Genomic DNA, 15,321 nt, shown 5'->3' on the forward strand with positions numbered 1-15,321 from the left:
GGTTCACGCCATTCTCCTGCCTCAGCCTCCCAAGTAGCTGGGACTACAGGCGCCCACCACCTCGCCCGGCTAGTTTTTTGTATTTTTTAGTAGAGACGAGGTTTCACCGTGTTAGCCGAGATGGTCTCGATCTCCTGACCTCGTGATCCGCCCGTCTCGGCCTCCCAAAGTCCTGGGATTACAGGCTTGAGCCACCGCGCCCGGCAGAACGTTAATAACTATTATGTGAGAAAAGGTTTCTGAGGCCAAATGAACCTGGGACCGCAGGGTTAAACCGAGTTAACCGGGTTTCTCCCCTGCGGGACTTCTCAGAGCCTTGAATTAAACACATGTGCAGTGTGAATCTCCACAAGCAGAGGGTCTACAACTCTGTGTTCCTCAAACTTCCTTAGCCACAGAGTACACAGAGCACCAACCAATATGCCACCCTAGCACCAGCTGTCAGCTTTCCTTTTTTCTGTCCCATACCACTCTCTAAGAGGCCCATCAGAAAGAGTCAGAGGCCCACTTTCTGGAAGTTTTATTCGCAGAAATTCGGTTGTGAGAATTATCCTCAGGTCATCCACAATTGCAGACAGATCATCGGGGGTTAACTGCGTTGCTACAGGTTTAAGGGACAAACACTCGAAAAGCAGCTGTCCCATGATTAGCTGGGAATTCTAAGAGTCCTGTCCCAAGTAAACTCCCTGCTACAGACCCTGGAGAAGACGAGCACAGTGATAAGCAATTGTCGTGGAACTGTTGGCTGGCTGGTGGCAAGAGGCCCCACGTCACTGCAGCAGTTCCCAACTGTGGGTGGGCACAGGGCCTGGGGGAGAGGGAACCTGCCTTCCACTGGCTGCTTGGGAAATATTGCCTGGGGCCTTTGTTTTAGTGTCCAGCCCACAAGGTCGGTAGACTCAGGTTCCTGAGGGGGCCAGAGAAGGGGAGAATCTGCCTGGTGCCCGCTTTTTCCTTCCTCCCTCCCTTCCTTCCTCCTTCCTTCCTCACTTTCTCCCTTCCTTCCTCCTTCCTGTCTTCCTTTCTTCCTCCAGTAAATATTGGTCATGCACCCACTCTAAGCCACACACTGTTTCAGGCTCTGGGGATAAAGGATTGAATGAGAGACAAGGTCCCTGATCTCAGATAGTGTTGGTGCTATGACAAAAATAAAATGGGTATGAGAAGGCTACTGGAGGGGAGAGGTAGTCCAGGAGGGCATCTTGGAGGAAGTGACATTTGAGCTCAGACTTCAGTGAAGTGGAGGATTTGGCCATGGAAGATGTGGGGGAAGAGGTTTCCAAGCAGAAACACCATGGGGCTAAGGCCCTGAGGCAGAACAGAAAGACAGCCAGTGTGGACAGCTTGGGAGAGAGGGGGCAGGCAGAGGGAGGTGGCAGACACCAGGCAGCTGGGCCTTGTGGGGCACCATAGTGTATCTGTGTCTTATTCTGGGTGCAGTGGGAAGCCGCTAAGGGTCATCAATGGGGAGTGAAGACATCAGGGAGACACTGGGATCTGCAAGGCTGGGGCTTGGGATGGGGTCTCTGAGTGTCCTATGCCCAGCGACCTCTACCCCCCTCCCTTGGAGCTCAGGGATCTTCAGACCAGTGAAAGGGTCGTAGGTCAGGGCTGTGAGGGGAAGCTGAGCCAATCCCCAAGCCCCCCCACCTCTTGCAGCAACCAGGGGCACAGGCTGCTGGCTTCCTGTCCTGTCCTGGGATCCTAGTCCCAAAAGACGCTGAGAGACCACCCCATACAACCCCTTCATGCTCTGAGAAGGAAACGGAGGCACACAGAGGGAAGGCTCCTTCCCCAAGTCTCAGCCAAGGAAGGGGCTAAACTCCCCACTGGGGTTCGCTGAGGGCAACAGGGCCCCTGACCACCTGCTCCAGACAAGCAGGCCCCGCCTGGCCGGCCTCCCCCTGCCCCTCTCCGCCACAAGCCTCTTTTGTGCTTACTCCCTGGGGCTCCATCTCCTTGCAGGGGTCACAGGGCACCGCTGACCCCATTCCCCTGTCGGCGTGCCCGGCTGGTAATTGAAAATACCAGAATTCCCTGATGACCAACTTACAGGGAAACCTGACACCCCAGGGTGGGCGGTGGGCAGCAGGAGGCGTGGGAGAGCATCCAGCTGTTCCCTTTTCTCCACCGTTAATCCCCCTGGATTCCAGGAGAAAGGCCAGCCCTGCTGGCCCCCATGGCCCGCCTTGATCATCTTCCTGGCAAATGCCGCCTCCTTGCCACGCCCGGGGTTACAGGGCTTATGGGATCAGAGCCCGGGTGAGCTGCCTGTAACCCAAGCCTGCCAGCTACGCCCGCCAGGCCCAGACCCCCAAGGCCGCGTGGGACCTGCCTCTACCAGCAGCTGAGCTCCCAGAGCTGGGGCGGGCTGGGTGGGTGGTAGGTGAGTCAGCGGGAACCAGGCAGGGTTAGCTCTGCAGCAGTAGGAAGGGAGCTGGACCAGGGTGTCCTCAGGGGCCCTCGGAGGTCCACTGGTTTCCAGACCTCCCTGGTCAGCCGGCATCAGCCACAGCCAGTGGAGGGGAAAGGATGTGTTGGACCTGGGTGAGCCTGCGTTCAAATCCCAGCTCCACTGCTTGCTGTGTGGCCTTGGGCAAGTTACTTCACACTTCCGTGCCTCCATATCCTCATCTGTAAAATGGGTATAACAGTAATACCAGCCTTGTAGGGTTGACAGGAGCATGAAGTAAGTTAACGGATATGAACCATGTGGTTTGCTGTTAGCTGTATGGCCTTTCCCTTTTTCTGGGCACCATGGGGTGTACAGGGGCTGTCAGAATGGCAAGCTGAATGATAAGCTTGTTTTAGTTGAGGAGCAGGTTACCACCCCTACTAGTCCTTCTGTGGCTCCCCAGTGCCTCAGGACTGGAAGTTTGGCCCACACTTTCCTCAGCAGCCTCTTCTCTTTCCCTCTCATGGAGCTCTTTGTTTGGCTGCCCCAAGACCCTCTGAGCTCCAGGGCTCTATATGAAGAGTGTAGCCCAGGCAGGTGAGGGGGGCAGGCTCAGCAGAAGCCAGGCTACAAGCAGCCACGTGGCAGGTGGATCACATACTAGACCAGGACTCAGCTGCTCCTGGCTCTAGTCCAGGTCTACCACTACCAGCTCTGTAACCTTGGACAAGTCACTTTCTTTCTCTGGCCCTGAATCCACTAGTCCTCAAAGTGTGGTCCACAGACCACCAGTATCAACATCACCTGGGAGTTTGCTAGAAATGCACATTATCAAGCCCCACCCCAGACCTGCTGAAGTAGCATCTCAGTGGGGGGTGTTGTGGGGAGGCCAGCAATGTGAATTTTAATAAAGTCTCCTGGTTATCATTATGCCCATTCAAGTTTTAAAAGTGCTGTAATCTAGGATACATTCTACAATTGTCCTTTGTTGGGAGGTGAAACTCCAGAGAGAGGTGCAAACAGAGCAGCCCCTGATGAAATCCCAGAAGGTGATGTGAACAGAGCAGCTCTGCTGAACTCCCTGAAGGTGGTGTGAGTGGAGCAGATCCTGATGAATTCCCAGGAAGAGGTGTGAATGGAGCAGCCTCTGCTGAAATCCCACACAGTGGTGTGAACGGAGCAGCCCCTGCTGAAATCCCCAAAGGTGGTGTGAACAGAGCAGCCCCTGCTGAAATCCCTGAAGGTGGTGTGAACAGAGCCACCCCTGCTGAATTCCCAGGGAGAGGTGTGAACAGAGCAGCTCCTGCTGAAATCCCAGGGAGAAGTGTGAACAGAGCAGCTCCTGCTAAAATCCCAGACAGTGGTGTGAACGGAGCAGCCTCTGCTGAAATCCTAGACAGTGGTGTGAATGAAGCAGCCCCTGCTGAAATCCCAGATGGTGGTGTGAACGGAGCAGCCCCTGCTGAAATCCCTGAAGGTGGTGTGAATGGAGCAGCCTCTGCTGAAATCCCTGAAGGTGGTGTGAACGGAGCAGCCCCTGCTGAAACCCCTGAAGGTGCTGTGAATGGAGCGGCCTCTGCTGAAATCCCTGAAGGTGGTGTGAATGGAGCAGCCTCTGCTGAAATCCCTGAAGGTTTTGTGAACAGGGCAGTCCCTGCTGAATTCCCAATGAGAGGTGTGAACAGAGCAGCTTCTGCTGAAATCCCAGGGAGAGGTGTGAATGGAGCAGCCTCTGCTGAAATCCCTGAAGGTTTTGTGAACAGGGCAGTCCCTGCTGAATTCCCAAGGAGAGGTGTGAACAGAGCAGCTTCTGCTGAAATCCCAGGGAGAGGTGTGAATGGAGCAGCCTCTGCTGAAATCCCAGGGACAGGTGTGAACAGAGCAGTTCCTGCTGAAATCCCTGAAGGTGGTGTGAACAGAGCACCCCCTGCTGAAATCCCTGAAGGTGGTGTGAACAGAGCACCCCCTGCTGAAATCCCTGAAGGTGGTGTGAACAGAGCACCCCCTGCTGAAATCCCCGAAGGTGGTGTGAATGGAGCAGCCTCTGCTGAACTCCCAAGGAGAAATGTGAATGGAGCAGCCCCTGCTCTTGTTCAAGGCTGAATCACTGATCAGGTCCTGAAATGGGAGCTTGGATCCCACAGCTCCATGCCGCTTCTGAGTCTTACAGCTTCCCCAGTGCCTAGCATGGTGCCCATCCTGGGAGAGGCACTCATTTAGTTGAAAAACAGTATGCTTCCTCCCATTAAGCTGTGAGTCCCTGGAAGGCTGGGATCCTGTGAGGTTCCTCTCCAGAGCCCCAGCACCCAGCATCATGTTGGCATCATAGCAACTCCATGAACTGAAAAATTCTTCACAATGTCTCCCTCCTGAGGGATACCCAACACCCCACTCAGAACTTCACGTGCATTTCCACTGCCTTCTCACAGCGTCCTGGCCAGGTGAGGGCTCCTACTTGATAGGTATGAAAACTGAGGCTCAACAAGGCTAAAAGTACCTGCTCAAGGCCACAAGTGAGTGAGTGGAGGAGCAGGGAGCTGCATACAGGTCTGTCGAACTCCACCCTCAGGGCTCCCCACCGCTAGGCTAGACGGCCTGGCCAGGGACTGGATGGGAGCGTCCTGACCTGGGCACTGTGCGGGTCTAGGCATGAAGCAGTGGGTGAGCGAGCACACTTGGAAGCAGCGCAATCCAAATACCCCTCACCCGTCCTTGCCCTTGCGGCTCTGTGTCTGGTGCTCCGTTGATGCAACACACATCGACGTGCTGTGAGACAGCAGCACGCCTCCGACTCCACCCTTCACACATCCCTCCCCACCTGCTTGGCCGGCCCTCTGGGAGACAGTATTTCAAGGAGCCCTGGAGGCGGCCTCACCCAGCCCCTCACCCCAGAACTGTCCTCAGGCCCCTGGAGGCAGGGGTGGGGGGCATCACTCCCAGAATCTCTGGCAGCTGAGTTTCAAGCATCCTCCTTAGCTTCTCAGAGCACCCCCTGTCGCACCCCCACCTCCACCACACACAGACCCAGTGGTCAGCCCCTGTGGGTTGGATGAGAGGGGCTGAGAAGCTGGGGGGAAGCGTGGGGATTGGGGTGCTTCCCGGGCCAGCACCGGGGATGAGCCCCCAGATGGGCCCTGCTCTGTGACGCTCCAGAAGGGCCTGATTTTGTTGTTTCACTGGGACACCAACCACTGACAAGCCTGTGACAGGGGCACACAGCCTGGACTGCACAAAGAAGCTGCACCCTCGGCACTCTGGACAGCAGAACACTCAACTCCTCACAAAGGCAGCTCCGTGGGGAGGGGTGGCACTGGGGCTGGAGGCAGGTGGGAAGTAGGAACTGCTTTGAGACCCAGAGGGGCTAATAGCTAGGGCAGGATGACTCAGCTCCAAGCCCACCTCAGCTCCTCGCCAGCTGTGTGACCTTGGGGAAGTCACTGTGCCTCTCTGAGCCGCTGATACCTCTTCTGTAAAGTGCAGATATTGACCCCCATCCTACATGATTGTTGAGGGGGTTAAATGAGATGCCACAGGTCCATGCTCAGTGCACTGTGACAGGTGACACCCGCAAACACCGACGGCGCTCACCACATGCCAGGTACTACACTGAGTACACAACCAGACCCCTGATCCCTCTTGGGAGAGGCCAATGCCCCTGGCAGGGCAAGGAGCCAAGCTGAGAGTCAGGCAGCCTCCCCTGGGTGTAAAACGAACAGAGGCTTATCAGGGCCATGTGGACCAGGGTCTAAGTCCTCCGTGCGTGTGCTGCCACCTCATCTGAAGTGTCTCAGGACAATTTTCCATGGCTCCTTGGGGTGCCGGAGGGGAGTCTGGACCTGCCCAGACCCACGCTGGCCCCCAGGCTCATCCTTGGCGTCAAGGGCTGCAGGGGGAGGACTGGCAGGGAACATCGGAGCCTCAAGGCCTCAGAGATCTTCTAGTCTGGCCTAGGGTACCCAGGAGGAAGCCAGGTCCAGAGGGGAGGCAGCTCGCCTACGTCACACAGCCAGTTAGCAGCAAGGCAGAGAGGCGGTCTAGGGGCAGACACAGAGCAGGAAATGGGTGCGTCAGCTCCAGCCTTCAAACCCCGCAGCCGGTGTTCAGGTCCCCCTGAGCTCCTACCAGGCCTGCTCCACACTCACATCCCATATGGTCAGAGCCCCTGCAGAGCAGGACTTGGGGCTGGGAGAAGCATCAGCCTCCACTCTCCAGCATCCTTGTATCAGCTGAGACAGGACATCTACTTGTGACAGACCCACCCAGGAACGAGGAAAGAATGCAGGAGGTGCTCCCTTCACCCTGGTGAGTCCTCAGCCCCTCCTGGGACCACAAAAATCTCGGGCCCAGAGAAGCAAGGAGGCTTGCCAGAGTCACACCGCGGGTGTGGGGACCACACTGAGAGTCCCTCTCTGGCCAGTCCCACTCTGGAACAAACACCGTTCTGGCAAGATGCAGACCTGGGTCCAAATCCTGGCTTCCCCACTGACTGTGCGATCTCAGGAAGCCACGTGCAGCTCAGAACTTCAGTGTCACCTGTCAGCAGGGGTGATACCCTCTCTTATCAACAGTCAACTCAGGAAGCAAGTGTAAAGGGTCCAGGGCCATGTCTACACAGAGTTGATGCTTCCTGGAGGTTTGCTGTGTGTGAGAAGGAGGCAAAAGACAGCAGGCCGGATGCTTTATGAAATAAGGACTCAAGAATGGGCTGTGTGCCATGGACCTACGTCGGCAGCTCACACCTCCTCTCTTGACCTCAGTTTCCACCACTGCAAAATAAGGGAATTGGGCCAGGCATGGTGTCTCACACCTATAATCCCAGCACTTTTGAGAGGCTGATGCAGGAGGGGATCACTTGATCCCAGGAGTTCGAGACCAACCTGGGCAACATGGCAAAACCCCGTCTCTACAAAAAATACAAAAATTACACCAGGCTCTGTGTCTCATGCCTGTAACCCCAGCACTCTGGGAGACCAAGGCAGGCAGATCACCTGAGGTCAGGAGTTTGAGACCAGCCTGGCCAACGTGATGAAACTCTGTCTCTACTAAAAATACAAAAATTAACCGGTGTGGTGGTGCACACCTGTAATCCCAGCTACTCAGGAGGCTGAGGTAGGAGAATTGCTTGAACCCGGGAGGCAGAGGTTGCAGTGAGCCAAGATCACAAAACTGCACTCTAGCCAGGGTGACAGAGCAAGACTCCATCTCACAAAAAAACAAAGTTAGCCAGGCCTGGTGGCACACACCTGTGGTCCCAGCTACCTGGGAAGCTGAGGTAGGAGTACCACTTGAGCCCAGGAAGTTGAGGCTACAATGAGCTGTGTTCGTGCCACTGCACTCCAGCCTGGGCAACAGAGTCTCAAAAAATAACAATCATAAAATCAAATGAGGGAACTGTACTAAGGTATATCTTCTCGCTACTCTTTGAGACAGAGTTTCACTCTTGTCGCCCAGGCTGGAGTGCAATGGCACAATCTCGGCTCAGCAACCTCTGCCTCCTGGGCTCAAGTGATTCTCCTGCCTCAGCCTCCAAAATAGCTGGGATTACAATGCACCACCATACCTGCCTAATTTTGTATTTTTAGTAGAAACAGGGTTTCACCATGTTGGCAAGGCTGGTCTTGAACTCCTGACCTCAGGTGATCTGCCTGCCTCGGCCTCCCAAAGTGCTGGGATTACAGGCGTGAGCCACTGCACCCGGCCGTGTACTAAGCATTTCTAAGTACATGTATTTCTAAGCATCCTTCTAGCACTGCACACAGCCTCCCTGACTGCTTGTCACTTCCTCTAACCACCTCTGTGAGCGCACTTGCAGCACTGATGGGAGGAATGGGAAGGGGAAGTGACTGATTTATTGAGATGAAATTCACATGACATACAATTAACCGTTTCTATCTCTACTGTCTCTCGACTTGATGTGGCCTGAGCTTCCCCAGGGCTGGTGAAGTCTTCAGTGTCTATGACCTGAAGGTGCCCGCTGAGAGCTCAGCAGCGGCACCCATAGCCCTGCATGAGCCCCTCTGCACCCTATCGGCTCCCCCAGACTGGCTGTGTGACCTCAGCCAGATGCCCTTCCCTCTCTGATCCCACAGTTCCCCCCATGTCCGAGCACCTCTGAGGGTGGGCCAGAAGCTGCACCTTCTCATGCCTCCCTGACCCCTGACCTCTGGCCTCTCTTCCAGCTCCGTCGGCAGTGTCCATCATGCATCAGGTGAGCCGCACCGTGGACAGCATTACCCTGTCGTGGTCCCAGCCAGACCAGCCCAATGGCGTCATTCTGGACTATGAGCTGCAGTACTATGAGAAGGTACCTATGGGCGGGCTTGGTGCTCTCCCCATCACCCACCTCCCTGAGGGCCCCTGTCCCAGGCTGAGGCCTGGGGGTTCTGTCCCCTCCACAAGACGAGATGTATTGGTGCAGGAGAAAGAGCACTGGCCTTGGAGACAGGCTGCCTGGCTCCCAACCCAGCTCCACTCCTCCCCGCTGAGACCTCGGGCAGGTGCCTTGACCTCTCTGGATCTCACTTTTCTAGTCTGGAGGATCCGCCCAGCAATCTCAATAAAATGCAACAGTCACATCCCTTTCCCCACCATGACCCTTTCATCTTGACCTCAGTGGCTTGATGTTGTGAAAAACTGAGTTTCCAAAAAGCTGCACTTATGAAGTGATAATTAGTCACTCACCTATTCTTCGACAGAGATTTGAAACTGCTCGAGAGAGCTTCGGCCCGCCCTGCTCTGATTCCTGCTAAAACACCCAGTTTCACTCGCCTGTATGCCCTTTGCATGGGGAGAGGTGATTTCACTTTGAGCTTTTAAATCAGACCTTAATTACTCCCTTCGGGGACCCAAGATGGAAGCTCCTGGGATGGTAGAAGGAGCACTGGACTAGGAGTGAGAAGCCATAGGTTCAAATCCCAACTCCATCCTTCACCAGCTGTGTGACCTTGGACAGGCGTCTTTCTCCCTCCGAACCTCAGTTTCCACCTGTGTCGAGTGTGGGTGAGACCTCTTGCGGGGAGCTATGCAGATTATGGAGAAAGGGCAGCATGGTACCTGGCCCTCAGCAGAGGCCATGCATGTCCCTGGCCTTCCTCCTCTGCCCTGCCTGCTGCACAGTGGACGATGGTGACAGGATAGGAGGCCAGGTGGATGTGGGGCCTGCACAGTATGGGGGCCGGGAAGTAGACAGCACAATTGCCCACCCACATGGCTGGATATCAGAGGCCCCAGGAAGCCTCTCCTATGAATGATGATTTCTCTTACCTGCTCCAGGAGGCAACAAACAGCCACAGAGTCTGCAAGGGCCCCTGGGAAAGGCATCGCAGGGCTTCCATTCAGACTAAGACGTCAATGACTGATAGGGAGGCCTTTCATTGAGGGCAAGTCCAAGGGTAACTGCAAATGGATAGAAGGGCTCTCCCTGAAGGCTGAGAGGAAGAGTACAGACAGTTGCAGCCAGTCCTGCTGGAGCCCGGCTTTCTAGGGCCCAGCCTGGCCTTTGCACTCTCTTAACTGCTGGATCAGCTAACCAAGCCGGTCTCCGGGGCCTTTCAAACACTTACCCAGCCTTCACCGGCCGCCTTACCATTGCTTGAGCGCGTGTTCATCCTGTCCCCTAGGCAGTGCATTCCAAGAGGTCAGGGGTTACGTCTCCATTCACCACCTTCTCCCTGGCACCAGGGCCCGGCACCAAGGAGACACTTGATCAATATCGGTTGAATGAACAAGTGAATGAATCCCTTCCCTTGTGCCCTGGCCCCCAAACACCTCCTGGGACTTCATGCCTGCCATCCCCTCACCCACCTACCTCGCTGCCCACCCTTTTCCCTCATCCTCCCCTCATCTCTCCCTGTTGGAATCTTCAGGGTCCCTCCCAAATGTCACCTCTGCCACAAGCGAACGTGGACTCTGCCCCTGTCTTACAGCACCACATGTGGGTGGAGGGTGCTCCTGTCTCCCACAGGGGGCCGTGGACACTGAAGGAATGAATCGTGTGAATGAATGAGAGACGTGAGTGATGGAGCCTGTGAATCAAAGAGGGAACTGGCTGGGCACGGTGGCTCATGCCTGTAATCCCAGCACTTTGGGAGGCCGAGGCGGATGGATCACCTGAGGTCAGGAGTTCGAGACTAGCCTGGCCAACATAATAAAACCCCGTCTCTACTAAAAATACAAAAATTATCTGGGCATGGTGTCGCACGCCTGTAATGCCAGCACTTTGGAAGGCTGAGGTGGTTGGATCACGGGGTCAGGAGTTCAAGACCAGCCTGACCAACATGGTGAAACCCCGTCTCTACTGAAAATATAAAAACTAGCTAGGCATGGTGGCGCATGCCTGTAATCCCAGCTACCCAGGAGGCTGAGGCAGGAGAATCACTTGAACCCAGGAGATGGAGGTTGCAGTGAGCTGAGATCATGCCACTGCACTCCAGCCTGGGTGACACAGTGAGATACTGTCTCAAAAAAAAAAAAAAAAGAGGGACCCAGTGGGTAGCTGGGTATGGATGAGTAGATGAATGGATGAATTCTTTCTGTCTAAACTGCTCCTATCCCTACATTTTCCACCTGGCCAGCTCTGACTCAACCTTCTAGATCTTAGCCTAACATCACCTCCACAGAGAAGCCTCCATCACTGCCCAGATGCCATCCAGTGCCCCATTTCATCTTCTCCTTGTACCTTGCCCTTCTGCATAGAGTTTATCACAATTGTCATTTTTAAGTGTTGTTGAGTAATTAGGTATTTACTAATTCTACACTGAGTTAGATAGTAAGTTCCTTGAGGGTGGAGATCTTGCCATGATCTCTGCTGTGTCCCCAGTGCCTGGCACACAGTAGGTACTCAAGAGCTGTTTTTTGGATGATTCAGGAAGTGGCCACACGAGGGCCTGAGCTGTGGGTGGTGTGAGGAAGCAGCCCCACCCCTTGCTGGACCCTGGAGGGCCTCCAGGCAGGAGCCAGCGTCTTTGCTCCCCGCAGCAGGAATAGCTTAACAACTCAGAACCCAAAAAGGCCAAAAAAAAAAAAAAAACTAATTAAGAAGCTTTGTGATTAAATGAAACTGAAAGTGTTTGTCCCCAAAGACGGCAACGGAAATGAGGAATCCCAGTGCGGGTCCTGCCTACGACCCATTTCCTACCACAGCGGGCAGGCCTGGGGAGGCTGCTGGAGGTGTGAACCGGGAGGCAGCTCTGCCCTACTTTCTGCCGCTGCCCGAGCATCCCCAGGTCCCTGCTGAGGGTGGCAGGACCTGCAGGCTCTGCAGCAGCCAAGGTTACCACCTGCTCACGTTTCATGAGCACTTGCTATGTGCTGAGCACGTCACCTCCAGCGTCTCATTTATCCTCACCACAGGGCTCTTCACCCCATTGGATGGAAGGGGAAACTGAGGCACGGAACAGTTCCATAACTTGCCCAAGAGGATCCAGCAAGGATTTTGATCTATGGTCTCACTCTTTACTTGGCTGTCCTGCCTCCCAGACTTTTTTCCCCAGGGATGCTTCTGGGATGACCTTTAAGAGGTAGACAGGACCAGCCCCTGCCATGGAGACTGTTAGGCATAAATGGTGAGGGAGGCCAAGCGGTGAGAGGCTGAAGGTACAACAGCCTGAAGTACACCTATGATGAGACGTGGCCCTACTTCTTTCAGTCCCCCCCCCCCAGGGCCTGGGGTACAGAGAGGGACAGCTTGGCATCTGCCAGTGAGGATACGGACACTGGTTCACTCAACTTTCAGTCTCACCAGTTTTGGGTCAGGCACTAAGCTGGGTACCAGGAATTCTGAGGCTGACGAGGTGGCTCGGAGGCCTCAGGGACTTCACAGTCCAGGGAAAAATAGTCAGACACTGAGAGCCATGAGACAAGGTGTGACACTAGCCACAGAAGGGTCAGCAAAGGTCCCGGAGGGCACCAAGAGGGGCCCACCGTCCTGGCATGAGTGAGGGAAAGCCTTCATTCAGTGACACTCGGGCTGAGTCTTGAAAGATGCTAGGAGTTCACCAGACAAACATACAGGTGGGAGCACAGTCATTCTAGGCATCAGGAATCGCAGGTGCAAAGGCCCTGGGGCAGGGGTGTGTGGGCTGCGTTCAGGAAACAGACAAGGCAAGTGTAGCGGAAGCGGGAGCATCAGGCGAGGAGGTTGGGAGGGAGGCTAGGCTAAATGTCATGGGCCTTCCAGCCCTGGGAGTCCGGATTCAATTTAAAGTATGATGGGATGGCTCTGGAATGATGCAGTCTGACTCAGATTCCTTTAAAGATCCCTGTAGCTTGCTGTGTGGAGAATGGATTCCAGGGAGACAGAGAGACCCAGGGAGCACCTGTACAGGGCTCCCGGGGGACACCAAGTGAGAAATGATGGTAGGTAGCTGGGGGAGTTGGCAGCAGAGATGGCAAATGCCAGCAAAGTCTACACACACACACACACACATATATATATATATATTTTTGAGATGGAGTTTCACACTTGTTACCCAGGCTGGAGTGCAATGGTGCGATCTCAGCTCACCACAACCTCCGCCTCCCAGGTTCAAGCGATTCTCCTGCCTCAGCCTCCCAAGTAGCTGCGATTATAGGCATAAGCCACCACACCTGGCTAATTTTGTATTTTAAGTAGAGACAAGGTTTCTCCATGTTGGTCAGGCTGGTCTCAAACTCCCAACCTCAAGTGATCCACCCGCCTTGGCCACCCAAAGTGCTGGGATTACAGGCATGAGCCACTGTATTTTAAAGTCTATATTTTAAAGCCTGGAGGACCCGGGAAATGTGGAGGGTGACTCCTAAGAGATGGAGTTGCCTTTTCCTGGGGCAGATGTGGGTTTGTGATTTGTAGGTGTGGTGCTTACTGGGGCAAAGGGGTTGGAGTTTAGGGAGCGTAGAGAACAGCAGCCAGGAGAGTGTGCAGAGGAAGAACCAGAAGATAGGATCTGGGAGAATGCCAGGGTTTAGGGAGGGGAAGAAAGCAGAGTTGATGAAAATATTAGAGGAGGTGCTGGCAGAGGGGTAGGAGCAGAACCAGGAGCCATATCTATCCCTGACCTCTCAGGCAAGGCTGTGATATGCCGGCCATCACCACCAGGGAGGGACAGCTAGGCTGCAGGTAGTGAGATTTATTCCAGCAAGTCCGCAGCCGGCTTACCTAACACAAGAATCCTCCTTGTGTCTGCTATTAGATTCTTTCCCGAATACTCCAATCTTCCTAGGAAGGGAAGTCAGATACTAAGCCCTGCAGGCCCGTGTGGCCCCCACCTCCACCTATTTCCCACTCTTTCCCTTCTTCAGAAATGACTCTCTTAGAGCGGATTCTCCATTTGGCTTTTCCCCAGCCCTTCCCAGCCTGCCTGGAGCCCAGAGCTGACAACTGCATTGCTAGATGGCTTGTGGAGGCCACTGATGAATGGTGGTGGCCTTGTGCAGACCCAGGCCTGGCTGCTTCCGTCAGTTCCAGCGCCCCAGGGGAGGTGGCCTCATTTGGCAGCTACCCCAAAGCACACAGGTTCAGGATCCTCCTAGTCCCCCAAGAACTCAAGGAGAAGAGCCGTTCATGAGGCCACCTGTGGTCAATGGACCCTTGTAGCCCACATCGATTTTAGGATTTATTTAACAGAAAGTGAAGAGGAAGGACATTCCAGGCAGAAGGAGCAAAGGTTGGGGGATGGGGGTGACCTGTGAAAGTTCAGGCCGTATTCAGGTTGTTGCCCAGTACCTGGAGTAGGATCTACTTGGAGAGGTTTGCCCACTCGTTCATTCACTTTTGCCTTCATCTATCCATTTAATAAACATGGGTAAGGGCTTACTCTATAATGGTTTTTTTTTTGTTTGCTTGTTTTTTGGGGTTTTTTTTGCTTGTTTGTTTGTTTTTGTTTTTGTTTTTTTGAGACAACAGAGTTTCGTTCTTGTTGCCCAGGCTGGAATGCCATGATGCCATCTCAGCTCACTGCAACCTCCGCCTCCTGGGTTCAAGTGATACTCCTGCCTCAGTCTCCCAAGTAGCTGGGGTTACAGGCATGTGCCACCACGCTCAGCTAATTTTTTGTATTTTTAGTAGAGACGGTGTTTCACCTTGTTGGTCAGGCTGGTCTCAAACTCTTGACCTCAGATGATCCAGCTGCCTCGGCCTCCCAAAGTGCTGGGATTACAGGTGTGAACCACTGCGCCCAGCCTCTATAATGGTTTTGATGATAACAGTGATGATGGGAGCCAACATTTATTAATGTCTTTTTATGTGCTAGAGACTGTGCTAAAAAGCTTTACCTGTATTTTCCTTTTAAATCTCCACAACCACCTCTTGTGGTAACTACTGGCATTAACCCACTTTAGAAATTAGAAAACCGAGGCCTGGAAGGCTTAAGACATGCACTCAATGCCTCACTGGCCCTAAGCTTCCGGGTAAGTGCTCAGACTAAGGACTGGTGGATTTCATACTGAATTTCTTCCCATCGCCCCTTGGTGCTTAATCACTGTTCAGATAAAGGTACCCCAGGGAGAGGAGAGACTGAAGGGAATTAGCATCTCTAGGGCATCTCCAATGTGCCAGGCACTACCTGATCAAATTTTATCTTCACAACAGCCCTGAAAGCTTGGCATTTATTGTTCCTTTTATTTGGAATAGAAAACAGGGACTCAGGGAAGTGAAGGGTCTTTCCTAAGGTCGCAGTGCAATTAAGTGAAAAAACTAGGATATGAAGCAGCTTCCAACTGGGTACAGTGACTGACACCTGTAATCCCAGCACTTTGGGAGGCTGAGAAGGGTGGGTCACTTGAGTCCAGGAGCTCCAGACCAGCCTGGGTAACATGATGAAACCCTGTCTCTACCAAAATTACAAAAATTAGGCCGGGCGTGGTGGCTCACGCCTGTAATCCCAGCACTTCGGGAGGCTGAGACGGGTGGATCACGAGGTCAGGAGATCGAGACCATCCTGGCTAACACA

General features: G+C 54.1%; 1 protein-coding gene across 4 annotated transcripts in view; it reads left to right on the forward strand.

The window, feature by feature from the left end:
- The window catches only part of EPHB2 (EPH receptor B2), a 136,799-nt gene that overhangs the window by 94,797 nt on the left and 26,681 nt on the right, over window positions 1-15,321 (forward strand). For all 4 annotated transcript variants that reach the window (XM_011945546.1, XM_011945545.1, XM_011945544.1 and 1 more), the window contains exon 5: window positions 8,575-8,699. In XM_011945546.1, the coding sequence (XP_011800936.1) occupies window positions 8,575-8,699 (125 nt within the window). The remainder of the gene's footprint in view (window positions 1-8,574; window positions 8,700-15,321) is intronic.

Source organism: Colobus angolensis, unplaced genomic scaffold (genome assembly GCF_000951035.1).
Source record: "Colobus angolensis palliatus isolate OR3802 unplaced genomic scaffold, Cang.pa_1.0 Scaffold240, whole genome shotgun sequence".
Taxonomy (NCBI): Eukaryota; Metazoa; Chordata; class Mammalia; order Primates; family Cercopithecidae; genus Colobus; species Colobus angolensis.